The sequence below is a fragment of the Caretta caretta genome, chromosome 3, assembly GCF_965140235.1.
Source record: "Caretta caretta isolate rCarCar2 chromosome 3, rCarCar1.hap1, whole genome shotgun sequence".
Lineage (NCBI taxonomy): Eukaryota > Metazoa > Chordata > Testudines > Cheloniidae > Caretta > Caretta caretta.
The window spans coordinates 210,201,511-210,217,923 of record NC_134208.1 but is presented as its reverse complement, the minus strand read 5'-3'; the positions used below and the strand labels follow the sequence as shown (position 1 = coordinate 210,217,923).

General features: G+C 49.4%; 1 protein-coding gene across 7 annotated transcripts in view; it reads right to left on the bottom strand.

The window, feature by feature from the left end:
• The window catches only part of SYNDIG1 (synapse differentiation inducing 1), a 92,032-nt gene that overhangs the window by 63,773 nt on the left and 11,846 nt on the right, over window positions 1-16,413 (bottom strand). For all 7 annotated transcript variants that reach the window (XM_048842283.2, XM_075127320.1, XM_048842284.2 and 4 more), the window contains exon 2: window positions 7,690-8,237. In XM_048842283.2, coding sequence (XP_048698240.1) covers window positions 7,690-8,154 — 465 coding nt within the window. In that variant the 5' untranslated portion in view covers window positions 8,155-8,237. The remainder of the gene's footprint in view (window positions 1-7,689; window positions 8,238-16,413) is intronic.

The following is a 16,413-nucleotide window of genomic DNA, read 5'->3' as shown; positions in this document are numbered from 1 at the left end:
CTTGAGCGGAGAGCTCAGGTGCAATAGATCCACCTCTAGGCTCCTTGGCCTTGTGCTGCGATTCTTCGGGCAAAGGGACAGCTTTCGGTTTTTATTCACTCAAACACTTTTTTTTTTTCATTTTACAGATAATATTTCAGTCATCGGTGGATTTTTTTTTAACAAGAGAACTCAAATCCATTCTCTTATGCTCTATGTATGAATAATTCACTCTCTCACTCCTGTATTTCATCAATAACTTGGGTTTCTTTAATAAGCTCATTACTAAGACGTTAGCATAGCAGAGCGAGCGTGGTATGATGAATGATACTCCTGGAGTAGAGACAGCAGCCCAGCCACAGAAGAATACCTCAGTAAGGAACTTGTGCCGTATTTTAATAAAGCCTTATTTGGTGGGTTGTCTAGCCATTAGCCCTGACATAAAGACCTGCCTGCCAGGTGCAAAGGTTACGGACACCTCGAGACATCTAGACAGAGTTATGTACAGTTCAGGGATGGCACCGGTGACTGTGGTACATGTTGGCACCAGAGACACAGGGATAGGGGAGTGGACCCGGAGGCCAAATTTAGGCTGTCAAGCAAGAGATTAAAGTCCAGGACCTCCATGGTAGCATTCTCTGAAATACTTCCAGTTCCATGCACAGGGCCAGGCAGAACAGCAGAGTCTCAGTGTATGGATGAGACAATGGTGTAGGGAGGAGGGGTTTAGGTTTAGCAGGAACTGGGGAACCTTTTGGGAAAGGAGGAGCCTATACAGGAAGGATGGGCTCCACCTAAACCAAAATGGAACCAGACAGCTAGCATTTCACATTTTAAAGGTCACAGAGGAGTTTATAAACTAAGGGCCGAGGGAAAGCCGACGGGTGCAGAAGAGCACATGGTTCAGACAGAGACATCTCTGAGGGGAGGATTTATTAAACGGGATAATCTGTGTCCTAGCAAAGAGGAGAGGATAGAAGTTGATAAAGTACAGACAGGAACTCAAGAGAAACAGTCAAATGAAAAAGAGTCCCATTCAATTACATCACAGGAAGGCAGACAACTAAATACAGACAAATGTTATAAGTGCTTATTACAAATGCTCGAAGTCTAAATAGAGAGACAAAGTAGGTTGGGTAATATCTTTTAATGACCAACTTCTGTTGGTAAAGCAAAATTATAAAGGAACAGCCACAGGCAGAGAAACCCTTTAGAAACAGCATACGGGAGGCTCAAACCCAAATTAAAAAACAAACCCTAAGAGGACCAAAGCAGTGCTGCTGTGGCTACACAACAGAGTAGAAGAAGCGGTTAAGACAAAAATGCACCTTTTAAAAACTACCTCACCCACCTCAGCTCTCCAACATCCTGAGACCAACATGGCTCCAACACCACTGCAAACAGACGGCTAGATACTAAACCGGGTGAACTTGAGTGTCAGGTATTCACTGAGGATACGGATATAACAGCTATCCAAGAAACGTGGTGGAATGAGGATAAACAAGGGGACAAAGTTGTCCTAGCGTATAAAGTATACAGGAATGACACAGCAGGTTGTGCTGGTGGGGGAGTGGCACTGTATGTGAAAAAAACAGAGAGTCAAAGAGAGTACGAATCTTAAATGAATCAAATTGTACCATAGGATCTCTATGGAGAGAAATTCTGTGCTTGAATAATAGGAGTATAGCAGCAGGGATACACTACCGACCACCTGACCAGGACGGTGACCATGACGGTCAAATGCTCAGGGAAATCAGAAAGGAAACAAAAACAGAAGGCTTAGTAATAATGGGGGATTTCAAGTATACCCATTATGACTGGCTGGGTGTCATCTCAGGACAGGATGCAGAGATAAAATTTCTAGACATGATTAATAACTGCTTCTCGGAGCAATTAGTCCCACAAGGGGAGAGGCAATTCTTGATTTAGTCCTAAATGGAGCACAAGATCTGATCCAAGAGAGGAATATAGCTGAATCACTTGGTAACAGCAACCGTAATGTAACTGAATTTAACATCCGTGCAGGGGGGGAAAATACCAAAGAAACCCACCGCAGTCGCATTTAACTTCAAAAAGGGAACTACACAAAAATGAGGAAGCGAGTTAAACGGAAATTAAAAGGAACAGTCACAAAGGTGAAATGCCCACAAACTGCATGGAAACTGTTTTAAAAAAGCAGAATAGAGGCTCAACCTAAAATGTATACCCCAAATAAAAATCAATCAAATTAAAAAAAGAGTAAGAGGACAAAAAAAAATTACGCCATGGCTAAACAACAGATTAAAAGAGGATGTTAAGAGGCAAAGAGACATCCTTTAAAAAATGCATGTCAAATCCTACCGAGGACAATAGAAAGGAGCATAAACTCCGGCCAGTCAAGTGTAAATGTATAATCAGGCAGGCCAAGAAAGATTTTGAAGATCAATTAGCAAAAGACACCAAAACTAGCAGCAAAAAAATTGTTAAGTACATCAGAATCAGCAAGCCTGCTAAACAATCTTTGGGGCCACTGGACAACCAAGGTGCTAAGGGAGCACTCAAGGAAGATAAGGCCTTGCAGAGAAACTAAATGAATTCATTGCACCAGTCTTCACTGCAGAGGAGGTGCAGGAGATTCCCACACCTGAGCCATTCTTTTTAGGTGACAGATCTGAGGAACTGTCCCAGATTGAAGTGTCAGCAGAGGTGGTTTTGGAAGAGTTTGATAAATTAAACTGTAATAGATCATCAGGACCAGATGGGATTCACCCAAGAGTTCTGAAGGGACTCAAATATGAAACTGTAGAACGACTAACTGTGGTACATAACATATAGCTTAAATCAGCCTCTGTCTCAGATGAGTGGAAGATAGCTAATGTGACACCCAGTTTTAAAAAATGCCTCCAGAGGTGATCTGGCAATTACAGGCTGGTAAGCTGAACTTTAGCACCAGTCAAATTGGTAGAAACTATATTAAAGAACATAATTATCATAAATGAACAAAATAGGTTAGCGAATAGTCAACATGCCTTTTGTACAGGGAAATCAAGCCTCACCCGTCTATTAGAATTCTTTGAGGGTGTCAACAAGCATGCGAGCAAGGGTGATCCAGCTGATCTAATGTACATGATAGAGTGTACCTGGACTTTCAGAAAGTCTTGAGTTTGCTCTTAAGCAAACTAAGCTGCCATGGGAGAGGACCTTCCCTCTCCTGGATCAGTAACAGGTTAAAAGACCGGAAACAAAGCGTAGGAAGTAATGGTCAGTTCTCAAAGTGGAGAGAGGTAAATAGCGGGGTGCCACAGAGATCTGTGCTGGGACCAGGGCTGTTCAACATATTCACAAATGATCTGGGAAAAGGGGTGAACGGTGAGGGGGCAGGGAGGTCTGCAGACAATATAAAATTACTCAAGATCATAGGTGCCCATCGGAAAAAAAAATTAGCATGTGCTTAGCAGCCACTGGTAGCCAAGCACCCCCCCCACCCTCCCATGGATCAACTCCTCCCCCTCCCTCTCAGCACCTTGGGCCCACCGCGATCAGCTGTTCTGCATCATGCAGGAGGTGCTGGGGGTAGGGTTGCCAACCCCTCCAGGATTGTCCCAGAGTCTCCAGGAATTAAAGATTATGTTACATGGATGTATTCCTGAAGGTTTCATCAATCAAAATTGGCAACCCTAGCTGGGGGCGGGGAGAGGAAGGAGCAGGGACAGGGTGCGCTCGGCGGAGGGGGTGGGAAGAGACAGCGTGGGCCTCGGAGGAAGGGGTGGAGTGGGGGCAGGCCTGAGGTGGAGGTGGGAGAGGTCGAGCACCCCCTGGGTAGAGAGGAAGTTGGTGCCTATGCTCAAGATAGTTAAGTCCAAAGCAGACTGCAAAGAGTTACAAAGGAATCTCACTGAACCGGGTAACTAGACAACAAAACAGCAGATGAAATTCAACGTTACATAAGAACGACCAGACTGGGTCAGAGCAAAGGTCCATCTAGCCAGGTGTCCTGTCTGCCGACAGTGGCCAATGCCAGGTGCCCCAGAGGGAATGAACAGAACAGGGACTCACCAAGTGATCCATCCCCTGTCGCCCATTCCCAGCTTCCAGCAAACAGTGGCTAGGGACACCATCCCTGCCCATCCTGGCTAATAGCCATTGATGGACCTCTCCTCCATGAATTTATCTAGTTCTTCTTTGAACCCTGTTATAGTCTTGTCCTTCACAGCATCCTCTGGCAAGAAGTTCCACAGGTTGCCTGTGCGTTGTGTGAAGAAATACTTCCTTTTGTTTGTTTTAAACCTGCTGCCTATTAAATATTGTTGATTCAATATTTAGCTAAACCAGTTTAACCACCAATGTAAATTCAAACCGGTATAACTTTCCCATGTAGACAAGGCCTTGGCCACACGTTGGCCCGCCTAGAAAGGGTCTACGGCGGGGGGGGGTTAGCCCCAGAAAGAAGCCACAACGCAGATGTGTGGGGAAGAGAACACTTCCCTTGCAAATCTGTGCCTTGAATGGGCACTGGGCCATGCAGCTCACATCTAACTGTCTCTTGCCACAGCAGCTGATTCTCCCAGATACACAGCGATGTGCCGCACATACGGGATGGCAGGATCAAATTTTTTGAGTCTCTCCAAAGGCTGATGAAAAAAGACTTGGATCTCTGCTTACATTTCCCTTTACTGCTGATCTGCCTTAACAACTCTGCGGCACAGCCAGGGAAGCCGGTGGGATGAAACCCTTTTCCCGTCCTCCGTGTTATTGCCAGGAGGAGGGAGACTCCTTCGCTCACCAGTAACTGGTGATGAGCACTGTTAGTCTGCAGGGCTCCTGCGGTGTCATTCAGAAGCTCTTTTCTTCTTTTAGACAGAGACAGAGACATTTTTATGTCATTAACAACCCAGCGCAGCTCATTCCCCACCTCAGCCGCTGCTGCGCTAATGTTTTCTTCATTCACACTGTGGCAACTTCCAGCCTAGGATTAGCCACGTGAACAGATTCTCGTGAACGGATGCAGGGACCGCACCCAGAGAGGCATGTTAGGGCTACACGTTCCCATTGCCGGGGACCCCCCCAGGGAGACCTGCACTAGGGTCCCTTTGCAGTTCCCTCTCTGTGTCACATTCAGAGGCGAGGCATTAGCACCGTAAGGGAGCGGGCAGGGGGTGAGACACAGGAGCGGCTGTGAAGATAGGGTGTGGGGCTGAGGCAGAAGGCCAGAAATCAGGGCTCTGCATTCAAGTCCTCGGTCTGCCATAGCCTCTGACCTTGGGCTCCTCTCCTCAGGACCATTGAGGCAGCTGAGTTTCATTGAGCTCACTGGGAGCTAGGTACCCAACTGCCTTGGAGAACCTGGGCCATAACCTCTCTGTCTCAGTGCTGTGATACTTCGCCCTCTCACAGGGGGGCCGGGAGGTCACCTTCGCTCTCGACTCGGAGGTGCTCGGTTGCGATAGCACTGGGGGGCCCAATGACGGGGTTGATCCAGGGTGCGGTGGGTCGAGGTTAGCCCGTTCATGCTCTCCCCTTGCCGTCAGCAGGGCTCAGGGACCCTCCCCCGTGGCAGGTGCTCTCTTAAGCAGCTACCGGAGCTGGCTTGACATGAAGCGTTCAGCTCCCACCAGCAGCTGCCAATTCTGCATAGCCAGCCGCGCTAAGGCAGCGTTCTTCTGGCTGAGAGCCAGCCGCCTGGGGGCTCCATGACGCCGCAGCCCTGGCACGGGCCTCGCACTGCGTCTCTGCGAGTGGGATCATGCACAGATCTACTCTCCCCCCCACGTCTGCATGTGCCATCGTCTCAGCCTGGGCTCAAGGCGGGTCAAGGGCTTATCGCAGCCCCAGTGCCCACTGAGCACCAAGACAATAGACCCCCGCGGTGTAGAGAGACGGGGCCCCCACAGGAACCTGCCCTGCCTGTTTGGGCCAGGGGGACAATTGCTGTGTGTTTGCCATATTAGGAGCCTCAACCGAGACCAGGGCCCCGTTGTGCCAGGTGCAGACAACACACGTTCTTCCCCGCCTCTCTCAGACACGCAGACTCCCTGCCGCTCTTCTCTCCTCAGATGGGCACCTCCGCCGAGCATTTCCCCTGGAGCTACTCTGTCCCAGCTGGGGTGACCCAAACTCTACCCAGGATCCAAGGGGAGGACGTCCCATGGACCGGGGCTGCTCGAAGCACTTGTGCTGATGCAGCAATCAGCCCAGCTCCACCCCTCCAGCAGAACTGCCTCTGTGGTAGAACAGTAGCAGCTGGAGCCCCCAACTGAGACGGGGGCTGGGTTGTGCCCGGCGCTGTCGTGCGCCTGGCGTGCGACGCGCTGTGCTCCAGAGGCCGTGCAATCTAACCAGGGCACAGAACGCTTCAAGGTCACATTGAAGGTCGGGGCAGACGTGGGAACAGGACGCAGGTCTCCTGAGCCCAGTGCCCAAGCCACCAGCCAATGCTGCTCCCTACAGTGACGGAAGGGGAAAGAGGGCGTCTCTCCTACCTCCTTGGAAAGCAAAGAGGGAAAGCGTGAGGCTACTCCCCCCGCCCCAGGTTTTGCAGAGAGCTTTTCAGAACCACACGGCCCCCTTTGTGCACAGTGACACAGGCCAGACCTGACCGAACAGCCATTAGACTTCTCAGGAAGAGCCCCCCGGATCACAGCAGGCCCCGTTTGGACTGGGCTCCTTTTGAATATTTTGTTGTTAAAAACCACAGAATCCTGTGAAAGAGGGAGAAGCCCATTCAGTGCACACACAGGCCCTCCACTGATCCCCCCGGCACGTCGGTTCCAGGGGCGGTCTGCAGCTTGCTCCAGCCAGAAATTCCAGGTGGCCTCAGAAGGCCTGGCTGGTTTGAGTTCACCGAAAGGGAGGGGCTCTCGGTGCAGGATTTAGGGCCAGATGTGTCAACAACAGGATCATGCAATTAAACACCCATGATAATTATCTACATCGAACCCTACATGGAGGAGCTGGCTTTGAAGGGGACAGCTGGGCAATTTGTTGTCCTAAAATCCCAGTCCCCAGAGCTGACTGGCAAACGCCGCAGGACAGGGTTCTTACAGCAAACTCCTCTGGCATACCTTGTTAAGACCATGTCTCTCGCGTGGAGTTGGTAGCCAAGACAGCCTGACGGCTACTAAACCGGACATGAAGAATTCCCCTTTCCCTGCTCTATCGGTACAGAAACCGCAAAGAAAAAAAACATTTCTGCCTTTTGTTGCATGTCCATGAGCCAATCAAAGGGTAATGCTAGCCCTAGGGAAACCAGAAGCTTGCAAACTCTTCCCATCTGGGCCTTTTTGAATGGAGAAACCCCCTGGCCAGGGAACAACATAAAGAAATACTTAGCCTCTTAGGTTTTATTTGGACCATGTGAGGCTACAGTTCAGGGCTGATAACACAGTAACGTCTTACATGGACACACTTCTTAGGGCAGCTAGTGGTAGCCAGATCCAGGCAAGACGATCCAGGCCGCAGCCCAGCAAAGCACGTGCACTGTAGGGAGCCTCACAGGCTTCCAGTGGAAGTGGACGGGTGAAATTCTGGCCCCACTGAACTCAATGTGAATTTTGCCAGGGGCTTCAATGGGGCTGGAGGTTTCACCTGAGAAGTTACAGTCATGTGTGTGCTCAAGTGCCTTGCAGGATCGGGGCCGCACCAGTGCTCGAAATGAGCATCATGCCCCTCCCATATCATTCAAAATAACACCCCCCAGCATCCCTCTCCAACAGGCAACATGCAATATCTGACCTCCAGCTCCTGGAAATCCTCATCTTCCTCCACGTCATAGGAGAGGGTGTGGATCTTGATGTCGTCGCCGGAGAGGTCGATGAACTTGCTGTCGGGGTACTCCAGGCTGTCCTTGGTGGGGGAGCGGTCCTCGATGAAGGTCGTCTCACAGCACTCGGCGCTCACGCTCTCCCCCCAGGAGCGCAGCACGTTCTCCGAGTAGAGGATGAGGTTGGGGTGGTAGTAGGACTCCACCGTCTCTTGGAGCGTATTGGGGTCCAGCAGCTGCTGCACCGGGTCGTTCCTGCTTTGAGCAGCGAGATTGCCCACAATGTGGCTCTGGTACTGTGGGGCTGGGTACACGGAGACCAGGCCATCTCTGTTCTCCGCCATTAAGTTCCTGGTGTTAATTAAGCCATTCTTTTTCCCAGCTTCAGCGATTTTCCCGTGCATTAGCACACTGGTCTGTTCTAGGAGCCCATCCATGCTGGTTTTTTCCTTCCTCCCACAGGGGTCTTAGCTGGTCACTCAGAAACACTGCTCACACTGCAGTAACGGCTCCCATTTTCCTGAGGGGGGGTGTGAAATAAATACTAACATGAAAATTAAACATCAGACCTCCCAAATCTGCATCCGACCCCTGATAGCAGGTATAACGACGGAAGCAATAAGAAAAGAAGTACTTGTGGCACCTTAGAGACTAACAAACGTAGGCCCCGATCCTGCCAGCCGCTCCACGCAGGGAGATCGCCCGGCCCACCGGAGCCCCGAGTGGGGACTTCCCTGGCCTTTTCTAACCCAGTCCTTTTAAAGCAAGACCTTAACGCAGGGGTTCTCAACTGTGGGGCGGGACCCCAAAGTGGGTCATGACCCCGTTTTAATGGGGTCACCAAGGCTGGTTTAGACTTGCTGGGGCCCATGGCCGAAGCCCGAGTCCCACTGCCCAGGGCCGAAGCCAAAGCCTGAGGGCTTCAGCCCTGGGCGGTGAGGCTCAGGTTACAGGCCCCCTGCCTGGGGCTGAAGCCCTTGAGCTTCGGCTTTGACCCCCTCCTCCCCCCCGCCCCCTGGCCAGGGGTGGTAGTAACTTTTGTTGTCAGAAGGGGGTCGCGGTGCCATGAAGTCTGAGAACCCCTGTAGTTTAACGCATGGAACAAGAGGGAATGCCCAAGCGACGTGCCAAGCCGGCCTGGGGTTTATGTTTTCGCACTGGGCTGTGCCATGCCAAAAGGAGGATTTCAGCTAAGCATTAACCCTCAGGAGAAACTCCACACTCATGGCACAAAACCCCATGAGCATCCACCACACCTTCCCCTGGCAAATTAACAAAGAATGTGAAGAAAACACAAATCTTGGAATCTGGCCTGTACTGTTAGCACAGAGAGTGTCAAAGACTCATCCCTCCCCCCCCACGCTTCAACCAGGATCAGGGCCAGTGAGAGACACTTTGCTAGGAGGGATCCCGTGCTCCCCATGGCCCGGTAAGCTGCCCGGAGCTTCAGAGGAGTTCAAAGCTCCCTGTGGGTCACCACCTACCAATGACACCACTGGGTGGATCATCCTAGCGGACCGAACCCTCAACCTAAAAGCAACAGCAGCTACCACTTGGCTTGAGCCAAAGCACCAGGCCTATTAGCTCGCAGCCAGTAGCAGGCTTGTAAACTGAACCGCCATTAGAGGGACAGAGCCATGACACAGGGTTTCTTGTGCCTCTCGCTGAAACCTCTGGTGCTGACGGCCATCGGAGACAGGATAAGGGACCAGATGGACCAGTGTTGCAATTCCTGTGTGCCAGGCATGACATGTATGGCATACAGGTCGATTCAGGTCCTCCCACGTTGCTGACAGAGCCAAGACATCAGGTTCCAAGAGAAACAGCAGGGAACGTGGTGGCGTGACAGGGAGGGATGTGAAAGGCAGGGCCGGCACCCACTGCCTGGCTGGGGTCCATCACCCAGAATGTTTCACGCAGCGGTTGCATGGCAAATGCTTTTCACTTCACTCGCATGCAGCCCACACAATGCCTGCACCTCACTCCCACTGGATGGAGAATTTCCTATCCTGGTGTGCACTCGGCACATTCAAAAACACAAATCCACAAGCAGGGTGAAGTGAAAGCATCCATTGTGCTTACCCAGACCCAGACCTGACAGCAAATGGATTCTTGTAGAGCTCTCAGGGTTCCTGGAAGGGGCTCATTATCTGTTGAAATTTCAGGCTTTTGGTCTGAGGAAAAGGGAAATGTGTGTGTTTGGGGGACAGTTTCCCTTCAAACTGACTGAATACCACCTGAGCGCAAGGGATTACATCTATCCCAAGGAGCTAATGGGACTCAGTTCCTCCAGGGATCACTGCAAATCTATAGCGCGGGTTTGTGTGTTAATATTTCCAGCGGGACCTCCACACTAGCAGTTATTTTTTCACCCATCTCCAAAAAATTCCTCATCTAAGGAGGCTGCTGTTTATAGATGGAATGTGGGTTTGGGGAGTTGTTTCAATCAGAACTGGCTTTCACTTCACAAAGGGTATGTCTACACTGCCATTACACATCTGCAGCTGGCCTGTGCCAGCTGGCTTGGGTCACGGGGCAGTTTAATCGCAATGTCGACACTCCGGCTGCAGGCCAAGCTCTGGGACCCTCCCACCTCGCAGGGTCCCAGAGCCCGGGCTCCAGCCTGAGCCCACGTTACTCCAGCCTGAGCCCGTGTTACTCCAGCCTGAGCCCGTGTTACTCCAGCCTGAGCCCGTGTTACTCCAGAATTCGATAGAAGTGCAGTCAGCAATTCTGTATGTTCAGGCACTGCCAGCCCAAACCAAACCGCACAGAGCTAGGGAACCCTTCGGCCCTAAGAGGCAAAGCCGTACAGCTGCATGTTAGCAGCTTTGCGATCAAAATAAAAAAATTGAAACAAAAAATTATATAAAAAAGTAAACATAGAGCAACCTTGGTTTTAAGTGCCCCTAACATATTATTGTTATAACTACAAATACTAAAAATTCTTTAAAACAACAGTTCATTAAAATTTAAAAAATTGGTAACCCACTAAAATCACTAAATCCGATAAAGTGAGCTGTAGCTCATGAAAGCTTATGCTCAAATAAATTGGTTAGTCTCTAAGGTGCCACAAGTCCTCCTGTTCTTTTTGCGAATACAGACTAACATGGCTGTTACTCTGAAAACTAAAGGTTATGTGCTTTGTTTAAAGTTAGCCATAAAAATTAAATAAAACATATGCTTTAAAGCAGTTTGGGGAGCTTTTCTTTAAGCAAAGAGCTGACATCTAAGCTCCCCATCAGTGGGCAAAAAAAGGGCCCTAAAAACCCGGCTGGTGATCACTCAAAGCCATCTCAAACTGTAAATAACTATACCTAAAAATGTCCTAAACCTATCGCGTATGTGTGCTTAAAATCTAATGAATAGCAGTTTTCAATAAAAGCACACTTGCTTGTATCAATCATTGATCAGACGGATGAGCTGTGCCCGCCATTAATTTATTCCCCACACCACCTTTAAAAAAAATAAAAAATAAAAAACAGTTAAATTACCACTGCTTTGGATTCTAAAAAACCCTGGGTAACACCAGGGCATCTATGGCACAATTGAAGAGCCCTGCAGCCCAAGCCAGCCGGCACAGGCCAGCCGCGGTGTCTAATGGCAGTTAGTGTCAGCGTCATCAATGCGGCACGGGCCAGCCAGTGGTGAGAACACAGGACCTACAGACCTGAAAGCAAACACGCCTGCTGCTGGAGCTAAAGGACGAATGCCCTTTCATGGGCACAGTCATAGCCTGGTCAACCTCTTACGCAACTCAGCCTCTAGAAGAGACCTAATCCATCCCGTCTAGCTAGTGGGGTTACATCAAGGCACTAGAAATCAACAGGGTGGCTCATCAGGCTAAGAACACTTGTTTCTGGCCCAAACCCCTCCTTCTAGGGAGACCTGTTTGCTTCCAATGCAGCCTGTGTAAATTGCTACTTGAAGTTCACAGGTATCCAGTAAATCAACAGGAGCCCAGATGATCTCTCCGCCGCAGTCTGATCCAAAGCCCGGAAAAATGTATTAACTTCAGTGGGCTTTAGAGCAGCCTCTCCAAGACAACCCACCCTACTGGGAGGATTTCACTCCTGTGGATTGCCTAGAGACAAAGCTGAATTCAATATCTTTCTAATTAGAGCGTCTTTGCCCTCTCTCTCCATCCCACGTGAACAAGGGGAGTGGGGAAATCCTGTCATGGAGTGACCATGACAAGCAAAATCCCAGTCTTTCGTGCTGGTTTCCTCTAAACAATTCTAGATTTCAGATATTTGCTGTCCCCTTGCCTACTTGCTGGAGATATTTAAAACACTTGTAACAGCTGCTCTACGGTTCTTTCCACTGGGGATGGTGCAGGAAATTTGTTTACAGTACAAGAAAGCTAATGTAAATAGGTTCCAATTGCTGCCCGCTGCTTGGTTTCACGGCACGGAGACCCTCTTGGTTTAACATGTCAAGAATACACTTTATTCCCTTGGCTAACAGTTCTGAACTTGCACTCACAGAACTTGCATGAGGGCAGGGTGGGTAGAATTCCACCCTGGTGGATGCCCATGGAGTTGCAGCAGGAATGAATTTGGCCCTAAACCTGTAGAACCTAGTGAGAATATTTAAGCTAGTTTCCAGATTAATTTAGCTCGGGATTTGAGGGTCAGTTTCACCGAAGGATTATTTAAAACCCTTTTCAGTACAACTAACATGAGACAATATTAGAGAAGTCAGAAAAGGGGCCTCGTCTTTATGATTAAAACTCGTTTAAATGAGTGATGCTCATCATCCTGCAAAACAATCAGCCAATTTTCTCCTCTAGCTCATGCCAGTGCAAAGCAGGAGTCCCTCCACCGATGCCATTGCAGTTACACCAGGGTAAAAGTGGCATGAGTGAAAGGAGAATCGCTTCCTCAGCTTGTAAGTAAAGCTGGCGATTTGAGAGCAGCAATTATGGCAACCTTCATGGAACTTGCAGGGCAGAGCACAGGTTGCAGAAGGGAAGAGTTTGAGGAAAGCACCAGGAAGTCAGTCTGTGTGCACATGGCTGGAGCGCTGGCTGAAGCATCTCTGTAAATAGTTATTTTAATAAAGAGCCAGTTTAGTTTTACAGGCATGAAGTCATCTTATGTTCTCACCCAGAATGCTGTACATGAAACAGTGATGGCGAATGGCACATTGGAGACCCACCTTTGAGTCCGTTCTCACTGAGCTTCTGGACAACAAATGTGTTGTTAAGAGATCATTATCAGTTTGAGACAGCCCTAAAATTCAACCTCTCTTCAGTATTTGATATTCTGGTGGGCCTCTGAATTTCAAGCTACCCCTTTGCTGTGGGGAAATGAAAGGAAAAACGCCGACTATTGGTAACACACAAAGCCTCAATATTTCTGTTCAGCTGCTTTGTAAAACTGCCCCTTCCCTCCCCTGAGGCTGTGGGACCTCCCTTAAAAGGCATGGGGACAGCCATCAGCTGGGGAAACACTTACTGGATATCTGCCAGGGAGCAGCGAGGTAGGTAGCAACAGGGTCCCAGAGCTGGCACAGAACTCCTGTCCTGGTGGCCCTGGTCTCTCATGGACCCCCAGGCTTTGGAGCCTGCTGTACTGGGGGGTAGTGGAAAGAGGGCCCGGTCTCTCCAATGGAGATTTCTTCCCCCTCAGATTCCACCCACATGTTTTCCTGTGGGAGAAGCCAATCGGGCCATCATTTACTGGGCAGTTCTCTAAAGGGACCTCTTGGACAGGAGTCCCCAGGCTTGCCTTCTATAACAGCAGTTTACTTGGGCATCGGGCTAAACGCATGGAGGGACATCGGTGTTAAATATCCCTTCCCTTCAGGAACAGCCAGCCTAGCTCCCTCTAACTTCCTTGATAAGAATATTCATCTAACAGGAACTTGACCATTATTGGGGCCGGGACCCGGGTGCCAGGTCTGCAGCTGGCCCTAAAGAACCAGTTTCAACAACAGTATAATAGTCATTCACCGCAGCTCTTCCAGAAGGTCCTTCTCGACCAGTGGCAACCTTTCCTCCAGCTGGCTCAGGCAAGGAACGTAAACACAACAGAGCCACGCGTCGCCATGAGCCAAGCAAGTCACCTGACGTTTTGCACCAGTCTCACCTTCTGTGCTCAGCAAGGGACATCTCTGAGCCTCGGATGGCTTCAGAGGAGTTCCAGGAGCAAGCTGGCCAAACAACCCTCTGATGGACGCCATATGGGGCGGTAGAGAAGCAGCATGGCCTGTAGTTAAGGCACTGCCCTGGGACTCAGCAGACATAGGTTCAAATTCTGGTTCTGCCACAGAATGCCTGCATGACCTTGGGCAAAATACTGACTGCCTCTGTTCCCTGACAACGACACGAGGATAATAAATAATCACTCGCCTGTTCACACAGTAGCCTCCAAAGAGCATGTCTCGCACTGTATATATATATATATATATATATATATATATACACACACACACACACACAATGCCGAGCACACTGGGGCCCAGATCTTGGCTGGGGCCTCCAGTCGTTACTAAGATACAAGTAATTTCTGATTGAATAAACCTCTTTCTACAGTACAGGATATCGTCCAGAAGCTGCTCTGAATGGTTTTATAATCTGCCTTATACCACTTAATACTCCTCTAGCATCGGCATGTTTTTGTCTCTTCAGTTAGTGACAAAGGAAAGCGAGACAAGGAAGGCACAGAAACATTCTCACTTTCTGATTAGTTCTCAGTATCAGACATCATATGCTGGGCTAACCATTGTTCCCTGGATAGTCCAGCTTTTCCCATTCCCTTCTCAGATAGAAAAAGTGTTCTGGTTCTCGGTAGAGCAGAGTGAAATTTTTCAACCAACCCTTGCCCTCTGCCCCGTGGCTGGCGCCCTGACACGCATTTGTCCACACACACAGAGCCACCATGTAGAAATGCTGACAGGAAGCTCCACAACTGGGGCATTATTTAGGATAAAATGCGTACGTCAGGCCGTGCCCAAAAATAACGCACGGGGTGGCCGCTGTTGTGCCAGTCATCTGAGTGGCTTCACTCACGTCGGGCGAGCAGGACCCACACCTCCGGGAGGTCACGCCGCCCAACAAAGAAAGTCTTGTCTGTGTCAGTAGGACTTGGGGAAATGCAATTTCAAACCACCCTTCTCTCTGCCTTCAAGTTCACCTGTCAGATTCCCTGCCTGCTTGCTGTAGGCGCTAATATTGACCAGATAACGCTCAGCTCCAGGAGCTGGAGTCTCATCCTGGGTTGTTATTTACAACAGCGCAAGCGAGCATAAAACGTTCGCCATCTCATCTGGCAGAGTGTTAAACACACTTTGGATTTGAGTGGGGACACAATGCGGTGGCGAGTTGGGCCACTTCCAGCAATGGCAAGATCAGTGACATTATCCTCGGGAAAGCACCCAGACTAATCCTGCCTCCAGCTTCCTGGGCCCGGTCCCCCGCGGTGGCTAGGGAGGGCTCAGAGAAGTAGTGGGACTGGAGAATCTGGCAGTGCACAAAGCGGCCTAGATTTCCAAGGTGACTAGTAAGGTCTGAGGACCCAACTTGAAACACCATAAAAGATCCTAACAGAGGCAGGGTATTCAGAACCTTCCGAAAACTAGAGCCCTTAATGGGTCTCAAATCACTTGTCACTTTTGGAAATGAAAGCCATCCTCCAATTCTTCTCCTATCCCAGGGGAGAAAAAGAGGTGTGGTGCTGGGGAACACAGAACAAAATTTTCCTAAGTGCCTAAGGGCCAGATTTTTAAAGGCATTTAGGCACCTATCTCCCCTTGAGTCAATTATAATTTGGACCTAAGTGACTTAGGAGCCAAGTGACATTTTCAAACTTGATTTAAGCACCTACATCTCATTGAAAGCCGATGGGATTTTGGCTGTAAGTGCCCTAAATCTTTTGAAAATCGGACTTCGACACCTCAGTCACTTAGCAGAGGTGTAGCCATGTGAGTCTGTAGCCACAAAAACAACGAGGAGTCTGGTGGCACCTTAAAGACTAACAGATAGCTAGCCTTTAAGGTGCCACCGGACTCCTCGTTGTTTCAGTCACTTAGGTGTTTTAGAAGGAAAAAAAAAAGAGGCCAAACAATGGCCACTCTAGTTGCTACAGGGATCATGGAGGGTATGTCTACACTATGGCAGCACAGCAATGGCTTTATGGCACCATAACGTAAACACTTCCTACCTCAGCCAAAGGGGTGTTTCCATCAACATCGTTAATCCACCTCTCAGAGGCAGGAGCGAGGTCAACAGAAGAATTCTGCCATCAACCAAGCCATGTCTACCCCTTGGGTTAGGTTGACCTAACTACATTGCATACGGCGTGAGATTTTTCACAGCCCTGAATAGTGTACTCAGGCTGATCTTGTTTAAGCGTAGACCAGAGGCCAAGTTTGGTCTCCAGCTAGGAATGCCACACCAGAAGTTCCAGACCTTAAAGGTGAAGTAACACGTACATTTCTTAAGGCGCCACTCTCCCAAGAGCGTTTTGCCACTGATTTCAACACACCCAGGGCAGAGGAACTGGCTGGCGGCCACCCACTTGAATTAAGATCCTAAACCAACAGGCATTTTCTTAAACAGGAAGGATCACGTGGTTGGTCCACTTTGAAATCTATGTCTGAAATTACTGCAAGGATGAGAAAATGAGCCGTATTTCCACTCAGCATTCCTATAGTAACAGGGCTAATGCGTTCCCCTAATTCAGAGGTGATTC